The sequence below is a fragment of the Physcomitrium patens genome, chromosome 8 (assembly GCF_059467195.1).
Source record: "Physcomitrium patens ecotype Gransden chromosome 8, ASM5946719v1, whole genome shotgun sequence".
Classification (NCBI taxonomy): Eukaryota; Viridiplantae; Streptophyta; class Bryopsida; order Funariales; family Funariaceae; genus Physcomitrium; species Physcomitrium patens.
This window is the reverse complement of record NC_143417.1, coordinates 4,395,183-4,412,567: the sequence shown is the minus strand read 5'-3', so window position 1 is coordinate 4,412,567 and position 17,385 is coordinate 4,395,183. Positions and strand designations below refer to the sequence as shown.

At 34.8% G+C, this 17,385-nt stretch overlaps 3 protein-coding genes across 14 annotated transcripts; 2 read left to right on the top strand and 1 right to left on the bottom strand.

Annotated features, from left to right (window-relative positions):
* Positions 1–5,268: 5,268 nt before the first annotated feature.
* LOC112285448 (uncharacterized) lies at positions 5,269–6,544 on the top strand. The gene has a single exon (XM_024526294.3). It carries the CDS (start codon positions 5,750–5,752, stop codon positions 6,080–6,082), a length of 333 nt encoding a protein of 110 aa, XP_024382062.1. The 5' UTR covers positions 5,269–5,749; the 3' UTR covers positions 6,083–6,544.
* A 1,571-nt stretch (positions 6,545–8,115) lies between these two features.
* On the bottom strand, positions 8,116–12,554 carry LOC112285344 (prolyl 4-hydroxylase 1). 6 transcript variants are annotated; one of them, XM_090252374.1, is made up of 14 exons: positions 12,288–12,554; positions 12,112–12,174; positions 11,728–11,991; positions 11,532–11,579; positions 11,239–11,301; positions 11,036–11,088; positions 10,615–10,680; positions 10,222–10,296; positions 9,831–9,905; positions 9,600–9,670; positions 9,187–9,238; positions 8,791–8,880; positions 8,581–8,673; positions 8,116–8,397 (listed from the first exon to the last, which is right to left on the bottom strand). In XM_090252374.1, the coding sequence occupies exons 3-14, from the start codon at positions 11,786–11,788 to the stop codon at positions 8,290–8,292; spliced, it is 855 nt and encodes a 284-aa protein (XP_090108500.1). In that variant the 5' UTR covers positions 11,789–11,991; positions 12,112–12,174; positions 12,288–12,554; the 3' UTR covers positions 8,116–8,289. The 6 variants fall into 6 exon arrangements, with proteins under 6 accessions (XP_090108500.1, XP_024381841.1, XP_024381836.1 ...); XM_024526073.3 differs by having other exon boundaries at positions 11,728–11,907; XM_024526068.3 differs by having other exon boundaries at positions 11,728–11,873.
* A 139-nt stretch (positions 12,555–12,693) lies between these two features.
* Positions 12,694–16,046, top strand: LOC112285638 (long chain base biosynthesis protein 2d). Of its 7 annotated transcripts, none has more exons than XM_090252376.1 (8): positions 12,766–12,814; positions 13,170–13,216; positions 13,501–13,767; positions 14,318–14,364; positions 14,686–14,752; positions 15,110–15,192; positions 15,377–15,522; positions 15,618–16,046. In XM_090252376.1, the coding sequence occupies exons 3-8, from the start codon at positions 13,645–13,647 to the stop codon at positions 15,653–15,655; spliced, it is 504 nt and encodes a 167-aa protein (XP_090108502.1). In that variant the 5' UTR covers positions 12,766–12,814; positions 13,170–13,216; positions 13,501–13,644; the 3' UTR covers positions 15,656–16,046. The 7 variants fall into 7 exon arrangements, with proteins under 7 accessions (XP_073391825.1, XP_090108502.1, XP_073391823.1 ...); XM_073535722.2 differs by having other exon boundaries at positions 12,797–12,814; positions 13,556–13,767; XM_073535723.2 differs by lacking the exon at positions 12,766–12,814 and adding an exon at positions 12,821–12,958 and having other exon boundaries at positions 13,556–13,767.
* The last annotated feature ends 1,339 nt before the right edge of the window (positions 16,047–17,385 follow it).

Below are 17,385 nucleotides of genomic sequence, written 5' to 3'. Positions count from 1 at the left end.
CATGCTCTTATATATTTTTAGAATAGATTAAGATGTTGTCTAAATAATAAATGATAAAATCATCAAAAAACTCATAAAAGATATTATTCATTAGATGTTGAAAAATAATTGGTATATTTATGAGTCCAAAAAGTATGATATTATATTCAAAATATCCATATCTATTTTAAAATATAATTTTTCATTCATGTCCTTCTTTAATGTATATCAGATTATATGCTCTTTATAGATCTATTTTATATAGATCTTTGCTTCATTCAATTGATCAAGAAGCCTTAAAATCAAAAGTAGAAGATATTTATTCTTGATGTTGATTTTATTGAGTCTTTGATAGTCCATAGACATACACAAAGACCCATCTTTTTTCTTCATAAATAAGATAAGACCTCTGATTAAAGATTTAGAATAGTGTATAAAATTCTTAGTAAAATTTTTATCAATGTATTTTTTAAATGTAGCCAACTTATTTTGTGATAGGCTATAGATTGATCCAAATGGTGGTTGAGATCCAACTTAAAGATTGACAAAACAATCATAAGAATAATACCTTAGAAGAATATCTATATTCTTTTTTAAAAAAACGTCTTAGAAATCTTAATATCAGTTAAGAATATTATTCGATTCTTTCCACCATCAGAAATGAATATGGCATATATAGCAAAAAATGGCCTTCTTTTTATGACATGCATAAAAGCTCTTATACCTACTAGTAAGGGTTTGGATGTATCAAACTTATATATTTTTACTTTATTAATAGAATTTGGATTAAACTACTAAAAAAATTAAGTTTATAAAAAATCCAATCTATCTAAGAATTATACTTTTTTAACTAAAATAATTTTAAAATAATCAAATTTGATGAAGATCTTATTACATTAAATAATACTATATTATTATGATCTTTAATTGGTACATTGAAAGAAACAATCTCATGAAAAACATCTCCAAAAGATATCAAATGACCATCTTTGATTTCTACATGTATAGGTTTAGTTTTCTTCACTAACAATATCTCTTATTTTTTGACAAAATCTTCATCTATAAAATAGGTTGAGGCTCCTAAATCTAACTAAGCTAAGACTTTGTGATTTTTTGGTCTAAATAAACTTCTATTGTAAAATAAGGTGAGGGATTTGAAGAGAGAATATGACCTTTACTAGAAATTATGCAAGATTTCAACAGCATAATGTCATAGTAGAGAGAATTTGCTTTAAAAAAGCGTTGGATTTTTGGCTATCACTAAATGCTCAATCAAGCCTCTAAATAAAGAAAATACTAAGTCCATATATAAAATTATCCCTATAGAGGCAATAACATTAATATATAAGCCTTAAATATCAAATTTCATCAAAAATGTGATAAAAATATTATAAAAACTTGTATATCCTTAAGATAAATTCTTCTCAAACTTCAATAGTTCATATCTCACGATCAGAAAATCCAAAAAAACTCAAAATTTATATAAATTAGTGATGTATTTTTAACAACTACTACAACAAATTTCAATTTTTAATTTATTACGGATCTTGAGATATTGCCAAAAATCTAAGAGTAGCTTCAAACTCTTACTTACATACACCTATATGCAAATTTCTTTATACCTCACAAATTAAGTATTCAAATACCATAAAATTTTGATATATAGCTTCTTAATTTAATAATACATACTTCTAAAAATTTTATGCCAAAAATTCACTTGGAAATTCAAGATATGGCTCCAACTATTACTATTAACAAAATAACTCACTTATTGCCTTTGAATGACATGTGCTATCTTTAATGCTCTATAATTTTTTCATAAAAAATCTAAATGAAAAAATTCTTTCATATTAAATTTAGATCCTAAAATTATGCTTGTATTTATATCTCTAAATTTTCAAAATCTATCATAAAACTCCTTGTATCCTCAAAACAACAATAGTATGTCTTAAAAGACATCTTAACTTCAAATGCCTATAACTTTATCATCCTAACTCCAATTCTTCTAATATTTACAAAAAAATTGTAGTCCAAATTTTAAACTTTACAATCCTTGCCTCTAATTCTTGAATGCTTCTTTTAAAGTTGCCAAAATCCTTGTTATGGTCATAGATAGCTTGCTGAATATTCATTAGGCATGGCCTTTGACCAATAGGAATAAAGATCTTTACCTTTTGCCTTCATCCAACCATGCCTTTATTTCATCCCTCTCCATAAACCTCCTAATAGTTTAGATTTTTATCCTTATGCTTCCATCTTCTCTTAAAGCTCTGTACTAAATATCTAAATCTTATATAATTTAAATATAATAATAAATATAGATAAAATTCAAAATAAAGTTTTGTATATTCACTCTCTTTAAATTAATTTATTAACCATTCTAATATACATCAAGACTTATGAATATAAAATATGTTTAATTAATTTTTATATACTATAAATATTTATAGTACAACAATGGCCCCATTATAGCTAGAGAAACTTGTTTTCAAATACATCATCTTCTTTGGCAACCATACTTCTTATTAAGTGGTTGTATTGTTTCTTTGACGAATGTTGAGCAGTGTATTTAGCTTCTGCATAATATAAACATAAGTCTTTTTAATGTCATTAAATCTTTTTTTGCTCTTGAAAGATTTAAAATGTATCATATCAATTTCCATTAGTTCTAGCCTTAATAAATAGGTTTTTGAAAACTTAGGAGTTGCTGTCATTATTTGACTTATTCTTCTTTAGTCAAGTCTTTATTCTTAACATCTTTTAAATAATCAATTATCACATGCAATAGCTTGAGTAATAAAGTATTTCAAAGATTCTATCTTTTGTATTATCAATAACAAATATTTGATATTATTCTTCAATCCATATCAAAATTGATTAATAAGGGTTTTTTTTTTTTGTATAGTCCACATTACAAGTGAGGTTTTAGAATTGAAGAGCATATATGGTGGTTGACTATGATCCTTATCATAATCATAAGAGCTTAATCTCTGCTACACTTTTTTGATCACTTTCTTCAAATATGGGAGTAAAAACTTTTAGAAATGAATTCAAATCCTAAAAGAGTCGCAAATATTTTTCCATTAAAGATGCAAATAAAAAGAGAGTACTTCCTAATAGAAGTGCACCTATGAATTTGACTTGAGTAAATCCATTAAGGTATTGGAAGGGATGTAATCTTAGATAAAGCTTGATTTGTTGTTAAAACCCTCAAAATTTTGATCTTGTTCCATCAAAATTCTCAAGTATATTAATCCTTATGCCCATCATACTTGTAGAAGCAAAACTTTGTGGATTTAGTTGTAAGATCAATCTACTTGCTTCCTTCAACTACATAATTTTTTGATACAAATTTTGAACTTTTTTCATAGGCGTAGGAATAATACCTCTATGATTTATATTAGAAATACATGAGATTTTTATTCTTAGAGCATTAATAAGCTCATGAAGATTTGCAATAATTGCAAATTTATTCTCACTTTTGCTGAGAGTAGCATCTATAATATTTTTTTTCATAGATAATTCAAACAAATTCAAAAATTAAAATAGACAAAAGAATACTAAATAAGAATTAATCAAATTCAAAGGAAACCTTAATGAAATTATTAAAAAAAAAGAAATCTTAAAGGAATTGAAAAATAAATCCACAATAAACCTTAAAAGAGTTTTTAAAAAGTCTTAAAAATATTACATTAATTAAAAATATATCTTAAATAAATTTCAACTAAGTTTTAATTTAATCTTCATTAAAATCGTAATGAACTTCAATCAAATCCTAAACAAATCTTAAATCCTAAATCAAATCCTAGACAAACCTTAAATCCTAAATCAAATCCTAGATAAATCTTAAACTCTAAATTAAATCCTAGAAAAATCTAAATCCTAAATTAAACCTTAGACAAATCCTAAATCTTAAATCAAACTCTAGATAAATCCTAAATCCTAAATCAAATCTTAAACCATATCCTAACCAAATCTTAACCAACTCAATCTAATCCTAGTATTGTTTAAAACCTCAATATCTATCAATCAAATATTTGATCTTGCTTAAAAATTTATATACTTCTTAAAAACTAAGTTAGCAATAAGCACAAAAAATTTGAAGATAACTGCACTAATCAAATAGAAGAAAAACCCTAAAATCGACTCAAGTGTTGGCTGGCCTCCTACTCCAAATTTGAATGTTGAACTTCTAGTGCCAATATCTCTTTTTCAAACAATTGAATTGTTCTCAAATTTCATATATGTGTAGTAAATCAAGTCTATAACCTTCACACATCCACCTAATAGATTTTTTTTGATCTTAGAAACCCTAATTGCTTCTCAAAGTCCAATTTTTAAAATCTCAATTTACTTGAAATTCAACAACCTTCAATTCAACTGTTTGATCAAGCTCAAACTTATAGCATACCTTCCAAATAACTATTCTTATAAGACCTCCAAATTTGAACCATAGATCTACTATCAAACTCAAAAAATTCTCCAAATTATAATACCTTTTTTATTTCACAAATTCTAGAGTCACCCAAAACAAGTGTGACTTTATAAAGCTCTTGCAAAGTCATTACACACTCAACTCACTCAAAATAAATGCTTAAAAAAACTCTTCCAAGTTTGCTCATTAATTTCACTCTTTGATCTCCAAAAGAACCCGCGAATTACCACAGGTGCTTGGTTTTGTACCTCAGGGTCTGATTTCGACCCAAGTTGTTACAGTTGAATTGAAGGTTGACCTCAGGGTTTGATTTCGACCTCAATTGTTAAAAAATATGAATTGAGGTTTTTTAAATATTGTATAATTTATCTCAAGAATAATGTATATATAGATATAAATTATACCAATGCAAAAATTAAGTTGATGTTTTAAATTTAATAGAAGACTCTTATGAACTCTTTATTTTATTTTATTTTTTTTCATAGATGCAATGTCATTTTTTCAACTTGCATGTAGAGAAATAAAGAAGATAAAATTTCCACCATTTGTTGTAAAATTATAATAAATCAAGTATATGTCTCTCATCTATATATATATAAATTTTTTTAAATTTTTAAATTTTTTTTGAAGGGTATACAAACAAGAATGGATCATGCAATTAATTGAAAAGTAAAACAAATTCTAATCTTTTAGAATGGTATTTACACTGTAAACTGACACTAGTGTTGTAGCCTGTTCTTATTTATTTTGGGTTAAAATTCCAAAAAAAATCACAAACATACTCAAGCATTAAAAAAACCCTAATTCACAATACCACATGGAATCACTTAAAAAAGAAATTCCCCATAACTTGCTTCCATCGTTTTTCTTAACTACCCAAATTTAGAGTTTAGTGCCGAAGTGTGCGGCGGTGTTCGCAGTTGTAACGTCGCAAACAGTCGACGAAGCTCGAAGTCGAGCCGTTGTGCGCAAGAACTAAAAACCTTGTACGTGTAGGTCGGAAGCCGTTTGTGGTAGTTGCGAGCTTTATTGTGCTGAGTAATTGTTTGGAGGGAGGAGTAGAAGTTGCGATGTAGTTTAGGGTTATGAATTCTGGAGGGGAGCTTGTTTTGTGCGATTAGATCGATTTGTTGAAAGAATGAGGGTAATTTGTGGTTTATGTATTTCAGCAGCTCGGAGTTTATGTGATTTTAGGTTTTGGCTTCTGGTATGAGGTACTACTGAAGCTAGGTTGTCCATGCTGGTGCGATTTGTTTACAGATTTGGTGATTTATAGGGTTAGTTTAGGATATAGCCAGGGTTGAGGGTTTAAGGGGAGTAGAAGCGAGGTTAGGTATGGCGGATGTAGAAAGCACGGAGGTTGCACAGCCGGAAGGGTTTGTGGAGCGGTGCGAGCAGCAGTGGCAGAGGGCAGTGGAGCACGCGAAGGCGTATCCCTACGTGTGGGCTTCCTACGTCGTTACCTTTGGAGGTTTAGGCATATACGGCGCGTGGCGGTTTCGGGAGCTTAGGAGGATGGAGAATCAGGTCATGCAGTATCAGCGTGAGCTCTTGAAGCGCGTGAAGCAGGAAGAAACAGCTTCAAGTCAAGCATTGCAGCAACAGCGTGCCGCTGAAGTGCCTGCCGTCGACAATTCTACACGTGGGAAAGCCCCCTTGGAAGCTTAACCTAGCTCTGGGCAAGGGCCAGAGGGCGGTGATGAGATGTTTGTGCTGCCAACATTGAAGCTTATTCTTGTCCCGTATACACTGCTTCTAGTCTGCAGGTTATAGAATTCTTGAATTCACATTATGTTTGTGGAATTAAGAATCCACTTGGTGAAGGGCCAGTTGACAAATTTTTCTCTGTTTAGAGCTCCAGAGTTTTCGACTGGAGTCGAATTCTTGCAGCTGGAAGTTTACACTGTTGAAGTTTATATAGCTTCATTTTTTCCGAAGGACGAAATTGTTCTTGAGGTATATCAGAGTCGAAGCTATCTCGGTTGCCGCATCAGTGAGATAATTGTCTGAATCGGTGACGTCAGTGACATTATTCTAGTCTTGTTTTTAAAAGATTGCAATATCTTCAGGCATCCCAAGCGGAGTATGTATATTACTTATATTCTATTGTTGGCATGTTATATCTTTCAACAGGTCTTATTGTATGAAATAGTGAGGGAACTTATAGGCCAGGAAGATGGCAATGGGGTTAGATTTTATGGATAACAATTTTAATGAATAATTCGATTTCAATTCTTACATGACTGATTGGCAACGGCCTCAATTTGTAGGATCGATTGAATCAGTTCATGTATAGTATTTACCAATAATTTGGAAGTGGACAATGTCGAGCCTTGCATCTGAGTTGACCTGTAGAAATTGAAAGATATCAAATAATTGAACCCTCTCTTGGCGTCGCTTTCTTTGATCCAATAACAATGTTTCAACCTAACATTCTGCATGGCAATGTAGTCCTCAAATCCAGGAAACAGTGGTTAGATTTCAAAATTATCCTTTTTGCAACATTGTTACTTCTTGTTATAATTTTGATGTATACATATATATATATATATATAAATATAATTAAATAGTTAAAAAATATATTCTTAATGTTACTATATCTTGGAGTATAATTTATAGAAGTAGAGCCAAATTGTTTTTACCATGTTGAAATTTCATTCGATTGGGTATCAAATTCGATCCTTATTTATTTATTTATTTTTTCTTCTTCTGAATTTACTTGTTTAAAAATCCAAATTTAGAAAGTATTAATTACTGATAAAAATTATATTTTTTTCCCTTAATTGGCAACACATATGATTTCGAAATTGATTTTCAAATTATATTTATATATAATTTATAGAATAAATTTACAATTTTACATAATAATTAAATATTACAAGCTTCAAATCGTGAATTAAAATGTTTTAAGATTTCGAATATTGGAGATTCTATTGCAGAGTATACTTCATTGATATACCCTCAACATTTACACCTATTACCATCAAACGGATCAAAAACACCACATTAGTCTTTTTAACAACCATATTCCTATAATTTCGGGTATAAAAGGAGCGACTTGTGGGTACTGCGTTACCATCTACTAGTGAATAAGCAGATTCAGCAAGAGCTTGATGGATCTGGTAATGAAGGTGGGTTTGCTGAACAATGTGCAAAAACCATGACTGTTGCAAAGGTTTGAGTGAAGACAGATATGACCTGCGGCTGGGTTGATGAAGATCCTCCTGTAGGTAGATTCAATGTGTTGGGTGAGTGTTCACTCGAACCCGTCTGTGCTAGAATGTACGAAGATTGGATCAAGAGTTCGAACTTGTCATACTTGTTAGAAGGAATACAATCTTCAGGAATCCTCTTTGTTTCTGGGCAGTGAGTATGTGTAAGTTTGAGTACAAGGTTCGATGAAGAAGTTACCCAATGCTTGGTTATTGAATTTCACCACGTTCCATCCCAATATAATGGTAGACACGACTCCCAAAGCAAAATGAAAATTTCGGCTTCAAAACTTGAGCGACTAAGTCCTTGCAACGCTAAGTTTACAATCAAGTTCAACAATTTCTGTGTATTTTCAGTTCTCTAGAGCATACTGATCCTGTGTTAAGCTTTGAACTGACCCAACTCCTTACAACATTGCATTCCTACATATACAAAATGACAGCATATAAAGCTCTTCGTGATCTTAACCTTCATTTCAAAGTCCACAATACCACTAAATCGATTTTTTTCTTGTTACGAATCACTGACAGTATTCAAAGTTGCTCATTACATACATTCTTAGATGCATCGGGAAAAGCCCGCAAAGCTTCCGGAATGATGAGGCATAATCGCTATTATTGGTCTTCTACTATGATTACAGCTCCTACCATCCAAAGTTCACCCTAATCAAAGGCTCGCTGCCTCATCCATTTGGTAGACGACCATTTCTCTCCTGACAAAACTTTGCATCCACCATGAAGGCTTGTTGGATCAACTTGTCCATCCAGCTTCTGCAAACAGAAATTCAATACGAATAAGAACTTCACTAGGGCCTCCCAGGATTTAATTAAGGAAGAAGTTAATGTAGTAGAAGTTAGACATAGCATGAAGATATGTTCCGACTGTAATCATATCACACAGAAACCTTGTCTCATTGCCAATGAAGAATAATCATACTGGGTAAAAGCACTTACAATGCTCCAAAACAGGACAGCATCCCCTCGTTTAGGTTTCACACAGACGCCGATTTTCATTTCACCGCCACAGCTACACTCTTTATCTCCAGCCTGAATTTAAAAAATGTCAGAGGGTAGGATTGTGTGAAGGACATATGCAGAGATCCAACAGCTTGAGTTCAACAATCTTCATGTGAAATAATGAAGGCGATAGGAACTGAAGAACACCTGCGGAAATATTGTTTCGCCTCCCTCGACCCCCTCGGTCAAGTACATAAGCATTGTCGCCACACGTTGCCCACCCCTTTTTAAATTGAACTGCGGAGCAAGAGTTCATACCATAAGTCAACAAGATCTAAGTCGATTAAAATATGAGGTTCAATTTACACATGTAGATGGCCAACTTTCAACCAGCAAAGAACTAACATTCAATTGCAAATAAAGCCTTCCAGTACAGCAAGTTCCACTCTACCAACCAATTTAGAATAGAATATAATCAGGAAGGTGGTAAATAATGTTCTAGCTAGAAATGAATTACACCACATACTGTAATTGGAAAATGCTAATGTCACCTATGAGTGAGCATCGATCTTCTGTATGATCGTTTTAAAAGACAGAAAATACCTCATCTGAAAAGTAGTCGTGATGTGCCTTGTAATATTGATCAGATTCATATCTGTTTAGCAAGATAGTTGATATTGCTCAGAACCACAAAGAAAGATTCCGCAGCTTGAGAAATCCTATTCCGGAATCAATTTAAGTGGTTCAGGTCCCACATATCGACTTCCAACACATCTGGTGGATAATGAGAATTATCACAATCACGTAGCTACGATCATAAGTCTAAACTGGAACTCAAGCTGAAAAATTACAGATGATTCCAATTTCCTGCCAGGAAGGGGAAAACACAGATACACATACACATACACACACATCAAGAAAACTAGTCGCATATTCCAAGCCAAGAAGAACAAAGCACACGTCTCTACTGGGCAAGAACTTGAAACAGTATCAGAAAAAAACATACGACCACTCACCGTAAAACTTGGAGGAGCTCCCCATTTTGAACAGGTACCATAGAATACGCAGCAATACGGGTTTCGATTGCCTGAGGACAAGATCAATGCAAGAAACAAACCCACGGGTTGAAAGAGGCATACAAAGAATAATCCATGAAATCCGTTACCGATATAAAATAAATAGCCATCAGCCTTGACATTACAAAGGAAAACTTCCTGAAAGACTATTCATTGTAATAAATTTCTCACCTGAATAGTGTGATGTCTGCGGTCATTTCCATTAAGGAACATGCCTGTGCTTGTTCGAACCTTACTCTCGATTCCCTGCTTAAAAAGGTCATGAAGGACAAGTCTAAGCATACGTCTCATTCATACACGTTGCAAGCAAGCGAAAAACTCCAACAAAGTCCACATTAAAAAAGAAAGTCAACCACCCTCATAATAGCATAGTGCAATTGAACTTCTAAATTCACTTGCGAGAAGATCAACTGTATTTCTTGAGCTGTAATTACAATGTAGTCGAGGGAATACACTTCCTCATCTACAGAACAAAAACAATACCAAATATCCGTCTGAAATGAAGCAGGCATCCCAGACATTCCAATGTACACAGAGACTACCCAGTGGTTGAGATACGTGCCTTGCCTGTGGTTGCATCCACGACTGTTGACTTCACGAGCCTGGGGCGAGCAAGATTTATCAGGTGATCACATTCCTGCACAGAATAGTCAATATTAATCAAATATGACGCGATCTAAATATTTCACCCTGAAAAGAAGTCTTCTCCAGGCATGTAAAAATACGAGCGACGCACATTTTTCTTCTACGAAATGAAATACTACTAGATGATAAGGAAACCTGACAAAATATTGCTACAAAATTTTTTTGTAAAATTATAATAATAAGAGAAAAAAGAAAAAAGAAGTGAAGCCACACAACGATTACGTTGCGCTTAAGGCCACACTCTACTACACAGTACTGATCTAGCCAAGAATCTCTAGATCAGCATGCAGGAGCGACCAAATCGACGTACATCAGCACTAAGGAAATTGTGCAGGAGAATGATTCTGGGTTGCCAGCTAATAACTTCTTGCTTAACCTGCATTAGCAAAGAGAAGTGACAGTCAGTAGGAGGATTGAAGGGACTCGTGCAAAGAGAGTGGTGGCTGTTAAAATAAGAATGCTCAGCTACTGTTGCTACCTTCTATGGTGTAACCGGTAGCATGTCGGCACATATTCCAACTCAAATCATGCCACATCAATACTAATACTAATCAACACATCATCAATATCGAAACAGTAGAGGCCTTATGACATTCATTATACTTGCGCACTTACGTCCTCATTCCAGACACAACCAAGAGCCAGCGTTCAACAAGTGATCTGCAACTGAAGGGACGATGTGAGGAGCAAAACGAATGATTGAAAACTAAAGATATGAGAATATAACCAACCAGTCCAACACGTAGTGTTCTCGCATCTTCATCATTAGCCCAAAGGGACAATCCTGCAGAATGTCAAAAGGTTATATTTTAAAATGCATTAACCAGTTGAACGTTGAAAATATTTACAATTGAATTCGCAAAACTAATATATAGTATCATTATTCCTCTGTTTTAAGAATGACAAGTTTCGCAAACAAGATTTTTTGACTCACCCGATCCAAATGTTTGGTTTTCGTATTCCCCTATCTCTCTTCTATAATTGTAAATCCCAGCTCCTGATAACATTCTTTAAGTCAGTGTACATCTCAGCATTCTCGAAGTATATAAGATCAAACAAAGAAGAGGAATGTTATCAATAGTCCAACTCAAAAGCACATCTCATCTCATACCAAATATTTCAAGGATTTATGACTCAAAAACAAAACAAATCCAAACAAAAAAACGATAAAGTAGAACAGGTGAAGCACAAATCATCACCATCAGTAGTCAAAATTAAGATTCGTACCACTACTTTGTTCTAGCTTCTTCAAGAAAGCCAGCTGCAATAACGCCCCTGCAAAATCAATTATAGATAAGTAAATAAAATCCAAAATGTTCCGATCAGATTGGTTTTATCATGTTAAGAAATGTACCGGAATCATTAAATAAAATTCTTACGATTCCTCTCATCGACAGGATAACAGCAGCTAGGAAATGCTCACCCCCAGCCATGCCGATCGTCACAAATGTGAGGAGCACAATGACATATCTAGAGGGACCCATCGTCAAAAGTGTCTGTGGCAGCCCAGCTTCCTAAAACCAAACCCTGACGCGCTCGCTTCGTAGAATTACTCCATCCCTTGCCAGTCTGGGATTAGCAATTCCAGGTCATGAGCATAAAACTGCTGACGACAAGCTAAACATAATTTAGCGTCAATGGATTATTGAGCAAATTATCCTTCGTCAGGCGCAGATCCACTGCATCACTGAATACACCCAATAAAATTGCAATTGGCTAGAAATACACAGCCGCTCTAGTTCTGAGGCCAATTTATAACCAGTACAAATGTAACAATAAACAATAAACAATAAAAAAAGTAGAATACCTGACGGAAAAACAAGGATCAGCTCTTCGAATTCGCTAAATCCAAGCATCATGACTTCTTCTCCTACGCCACAACACAAAGGAGATAATCAAATAAAAATTGTTATATAAAACCAACTTCAGCAAGTACGCAAAGTATGTCGCAGCAACTCCTAACAGCAATTGATCTACACGCACCCTTGCGAAGAAGGCCAAACCGACAACTCTGGCGCATCCAGACTCTACCGTCCTACCTGCAAATACTTCTTGCCAGAGCAATGCAACCTTCACTTTAAGCGATCTCCGACGTGCGCGCAATCAGACGATCTTGCTACAACTCGCTGCAAGCACCGTGCTCCGAACTCCGAGCTCCGAAACCAAACCCTAAAATAGCTGTAGTTTCCAAGATGTCGCAGGTGAACAATGGACGGATTCAAGGTCAATACCGACGATCGGCACATTTCACCGCGTCTGCGTTCCACTGTCTACTATGCAAAAGACTTAAACGAATGAAAACTTTCTCGTTATCTGTTCATTCTTCATTCGTCCTTGTTTTTGGCACATCAAGGCCCCGATGCTTTTCGGCGATTCGGGAAGGCTGAGAGTTGCTGCAGATGGCGTTTTCGTGCATTGCAACTCTGCCAACTATCCCGTGGATCAGGGCAGGATTTTTGCCTTCTTTCAGTACCAGAGATCGGGGTCTTCTTCTGGTCAAGCACTGTATGGTACTTGAACACATCTACACCTGGCAAAGCGTTTTTATAAACACTTCGAGTCGTTCATTGTCAGGTGTTATGTAGTGTAATGGCATTGAAATTTAACAAACTCGTCACATCATCATTCTTGATCAATTGAGCCGGGGTGAATAGGTTATCCTTCGATTCTCCGTTCAATTTAATGCAGCTGTTTGCGTTCAATAGGACCAGATGATTCTTCCACACTACTACTCGGTTGGCGTTGATATCTTGAGTGATTGCTCCACGTCCTGGTGTACTTGGTTGCGGATTTCTCCTACCCCCCTCCCTCACCGGCTCTACTGATCCTCTGTGCCTGTGAATATGTTGATTCTTGGGCTTGTAGAACATGTGGTTCAAGGAGGTACAGGGGCGAATGAGTCTCTTGGCAAGGTATTCTAGAAACCGTTTTAGTATAATAAGTATTGATAAGCTTGCAATACTTAACTGTGAGGAGGTCTTTGATTCAATTGTGCGGGGGAAGAAGTGCTAGCTGTTGATTTAAGAAGTTGATTAATGCAGGACGTTAACTAGATTTTCTTAGGTTCCTTACCGCTCTAACCATTCAGTATGAGAACTGTGTGAGGAGCGACGCTGTGAGGGAAGGAGCAGGATTTTTTTGTATGTGAAATTTGATTTTTGGTGTATTGAAACTAACCATCCTCCTCCAATGATAGTGAAGCCTTCCCAAGTTATACTTCATTTTCAAGAATAGAAATACCACTGGCGCAGGGATCTGTATCTTCGATATTTACGATATTTTGTAAGGGCCGTATCTGCAAGCGCAGCCAAAATTGCGGGAGTGCTTGATTGAAGTTACAATGAAATCAACATACTACGTGCTGCTTGTCAGCTACCTTGGATACATTTTTGTTTACTTGGCTGGAAACCTTCTCGATCTGCTCCAATTCCTTTATTTCAAACGAGAAGTGAATTATCGTAAGGTACATTCAATCATGTTCAGAATCTTGCTTCCTATTCGAAAATTCTTATTTTAATCTGTTAAGTCCGACAGCCTGATGGAGCTCATTTAGGAGAGCTCAGAAACCTATATCCTTGTTTTCGACCGTGACTAATTGCGAGCGACATCAATGATAAATGAAAATTCTTGAGGTCCACATCCTCGCTAGAGGTTCCAATTGGTCTCGAGTGTCTTGCAAAAACTATGGAAAGATGGTGATTCCTGCGAACTAGAAGCACTTGAATTAGCTGAGCCATCCCCAATAAAGGATGATCTAAGGAGGGGACATGACCTAGAATTTCAAGAGTTGGTCCCTTCAAACACGAGCTATTTATACATGACCAACGCTTGGGACACTCAGGCAGAATCCGCTATTAGTACTGGACTTCTCAGCTCCTCCTCAGCTATTTTAACCGACATAAACACCGCTGTTCTTGTGAAATAATTTCTTGTATGAAAACAGGCGATGAACACATTAGGTACTCAGATTACTGATGATTGTCTTTTATCGGTCTTTGATACTGAAAATTAAGGAGATACTGCTCAACGAAATCATATCTCTCCGACAGAAAATCGTTTTGTAAGAACTTTATGCTCCTTACAGACACCGGACATTACGAAATGCTACTAGCTGCGTTGCACAAGATTTGTTCTTCTCTGGAAGCCACTGTGCTTTTGTTTTTTTAATTTCTTATGTAGGACATGTACTCTTGAATCAGAAGAGAGTACCATGATATTATTTGCATTTACACCTAATTTACTTGCTGAGTCTCAAGGAACTGGACTAGGAAGGTGAAGACCAGTTAAGCTCTTCGCCTACATTGCAAATACAGCTTTCCAATAAAGCTGAGGTTCTGAAGAAGTCACAACCTCGAATTAAGCACAGCGGCATGTTTTGCAGGGTTATGCACCGCTCAGCAGATATTTTTGAGAATTTTTTCACGCGACGGATGTACTTTCGGGTTCAGGTACTAAAAAACGATCGTCATAACAAACTTAACTATAAATTATAGTTACGGAAATGCACTTTCACATCATAGACATGCATTTGGCGGTTATCTTTCGTCCATGTTGCATTTGTCAAGCAGTGATATGATTCTGAAACCTTAAACATCTTAGTTATGTGAAACAGACCAATGTGCAGAATATTGTGCAGAATAGTTAGGATGATTTAAACTCCGTGACATTTGTGCAGCGCCTCTGCGGAAGCATGTAATGAAAACATTGCTGGAGTGAACAGTGTCTTATAGCAGTACATGCTCTAATCTCCCTGAGGACGATTATATTCTTCGATTGTAAATAATCAAGTGTTGCTCATTGACCAGGACTCCTTTAACAGACCAACCGCTAATTCACCTGATTCTAGGATCGAAGTGATTGAGCGGGTTTACAACGGGAAAACCTGTGCGTAAGTCACTTAGGAGATGATATTAGACTTGAAGCAGGAAGAATCAAGGTCTAATTTTCTACAGTTCATCTATGCTATTCAGATTTGGGCTTCTACCAATACATGCTCCAGTATCCTGATAGGCCTCTACTTCAGTTTTGCTGAAATTGCTGACAATCTGATATGCCCTTTCACGCATATGCAGTCCGACAAACACGACCCATAGGTGCTTGAACCTGGGGTCATGCAACTACCTCGGCTTTGCAGCTAAGGACGAATACTGCACACCACAAACTGCCCTGACTTTGAAGAAGTACGGCGTCAGCACTTGTGCTACCCGAGTGGACTGTGGTAAGTGAGCAAGTTTATTCTCATCTTTGAATGCAGCCAGTTAACGGCATTGTGAGTTGTTGCACCATTCGTTCTAATCTAACTCATTGGTTCAGATATTAGTATTTCAAGAATAACTTTCAAGACAATTTAGTAGCAACTTCAAATTACAATGGATATACAGTTATATGTTTCAGTACCATCTCTTCATCACAGCTTTTACAAGAGAAAGACGTTCAGAAAAAATATATATAATTAAGGCATATTATCGGTTAGTGATAAGTACTTGTGAATCCTACCTATAAACCATGAGCTTCGGGCACAAATTTCTTGTTGAAGCAACAAATTCTAAGAAAGGGCACCTGCAGGACTGTCACTAATCTGTAGAGATTCGAAGTTATGTGTTCTACATCTAGACAGTCTGCAGCCTTTTACAGCACTAAAGTAGCAGGACAAACTGAGCTTATTGCTGTTGTACATGATATTACATGATATTCCATGATCCAGTGATGTAATGAATACAGTGATACAACCATGTTTTGAGATAGCTTTATTTGACACTCTCACCTTACTCTAACCTTTTAATGTTGAAGCTTTGTAGATATAGACCAGGTGCTTGCCACAATTATCAAAAATTCAGTACGTACTAATGAAGGAATGAAAGGATACAGAGATCTGATCATGTTTTTAGCTTTTGAAATTATGAATCTTTTTTGTGAAACTAAAGTTGTTCTTCATGATCAGCATAAATCAAACTCTCTTAATTTAACTTCAATTTGAAGTTTTTTTTATTGCATCTTATTGGTTGCAACACGGATTGTAGTATGTTCTCCATACAAAGATCAAAACTATGCCAAAAAAGTCTCAAAATTATCTAATATTGGATCTTATTGTTCAAGAAAAGATAAAAACCATAATAATGCTAAACCTAAAAGAAGTGTATTAATAAATCTAACTTATGATCTTGCAATTGGATAGTTTTGGAATTGAAGTTCAATCACATATTGTACTTGATTGATAAATCTTCAAAACTTCGATCTTGTGCCATCAAACTTCTCAAGTAGGATAACTCTTACTTCTCTAACATTAAAAGGATGTTCCATCATAGGAGAAGGGATGTGATTGAGTGTAGATGTTGAAGCAGCTCCAATCATATCCATATCTTTACTTCTTGCCATTTTTGTTGCTCAAGGTGGCAATAAATTGAGTTGATACATTGCAAGCATCAATTCCTTCAATTGCTCTTGTATTTGTGCCATTGCACTCTTCATTTCAAGAAGCTCTGCTATGATGACACTTAGAAAAAAAAAATCTAATATTACTTAAGCCAAGCAGAAAGGAGGACTTGAGAACAAAGAAGATACTAAGAATAATATTAGTTTAAAAGAGGATAATCTGCAACTTCTAATATGCTTATGTCTTATCAAAAAAAAGGAGTAATGTACTCTTAATCAAGAAAAGACAAAGCTCTATTATTGTTTGTACTACCAAATTCACAAAATTATTTAAAATATAATATCTTTTTTATTTCATAAATTTTAGAATCACTCAAAACAACAATAACTTGGCAAAGCTCTTACAAAGTTATTACACACTCAAATCACTCAAAATCAATGTCCAAAGAAATTCTTACAAGTTTTCTCTCAAATCCTTCTCTCTAGTCTATCAAAGAACCTCCGAGTTGCTGTAGGTACTTAGTTTTGTGCTTTAGGATTTGATTTTGGTCCAAGTTGATAACTAGTCATTTTTGGATATTAAATTTTATCTTTTTGAATTAATTTTTGCTAAAATCAACTCCAAATTTCTTCATATATGTGCTCATAACTTTTACTTTTCTAATCTATCTTTTTTTGGCTTATTTATAGCCTTACAAAGTAAATAGAA

Bases quoted from the DNA above. Each gene is read 5' to 3' on its own strand.
- LOC112285448 (XM_024526294.3), top strand. From the start codon at position 5,750: ATGGCGGATGTAGAAAGCACGGAGGTTGCACAGCCGGAAGGGTTTGTG.
- LOC112285344 (XM_090252374.1), bottom strand. From the start codon at position 11,788: ATGGGTCCCTCTAGATATGTCATTGTGCTCCTCACATTTGTGACGATC. The intron at 11,089-11,238 runs GTGAGTCAAAAA...GACATTCTGCAG, and splicing joins AAACCAAACATTTGGATCGG to GATTGTCCCTTTGGGCTAAT. The intron at 10,297-10,614 runs GTACGTCGATTT...TATTCTGTGCAG, and splicing joins ACAATTTCCTTAGTGCTGAT to GAATGTGATCACCTGATAAA.
- LOC112285638 (XM_090252376.1), top strand. From the start codon at position 13,645: ATGAAATCAACATACTACGTGCTGCTTGTCAGCTACCTTGGATACATT. The intron at 14,365-14,685 runs GTAAGAACTTTA...CATGTTTTGCAG, and splicing joins CTCCGACAGAAAATCGTTTT to GGTTATGCACCGCTCAGCAG. The intron at 15,523-15,617 runs GTAAGTGAGCAA...TCATTGGTTCAG, and splicing joins TGCTACCCGAGTGGACTGTG to ATATTAGTATTTCAAGAATA.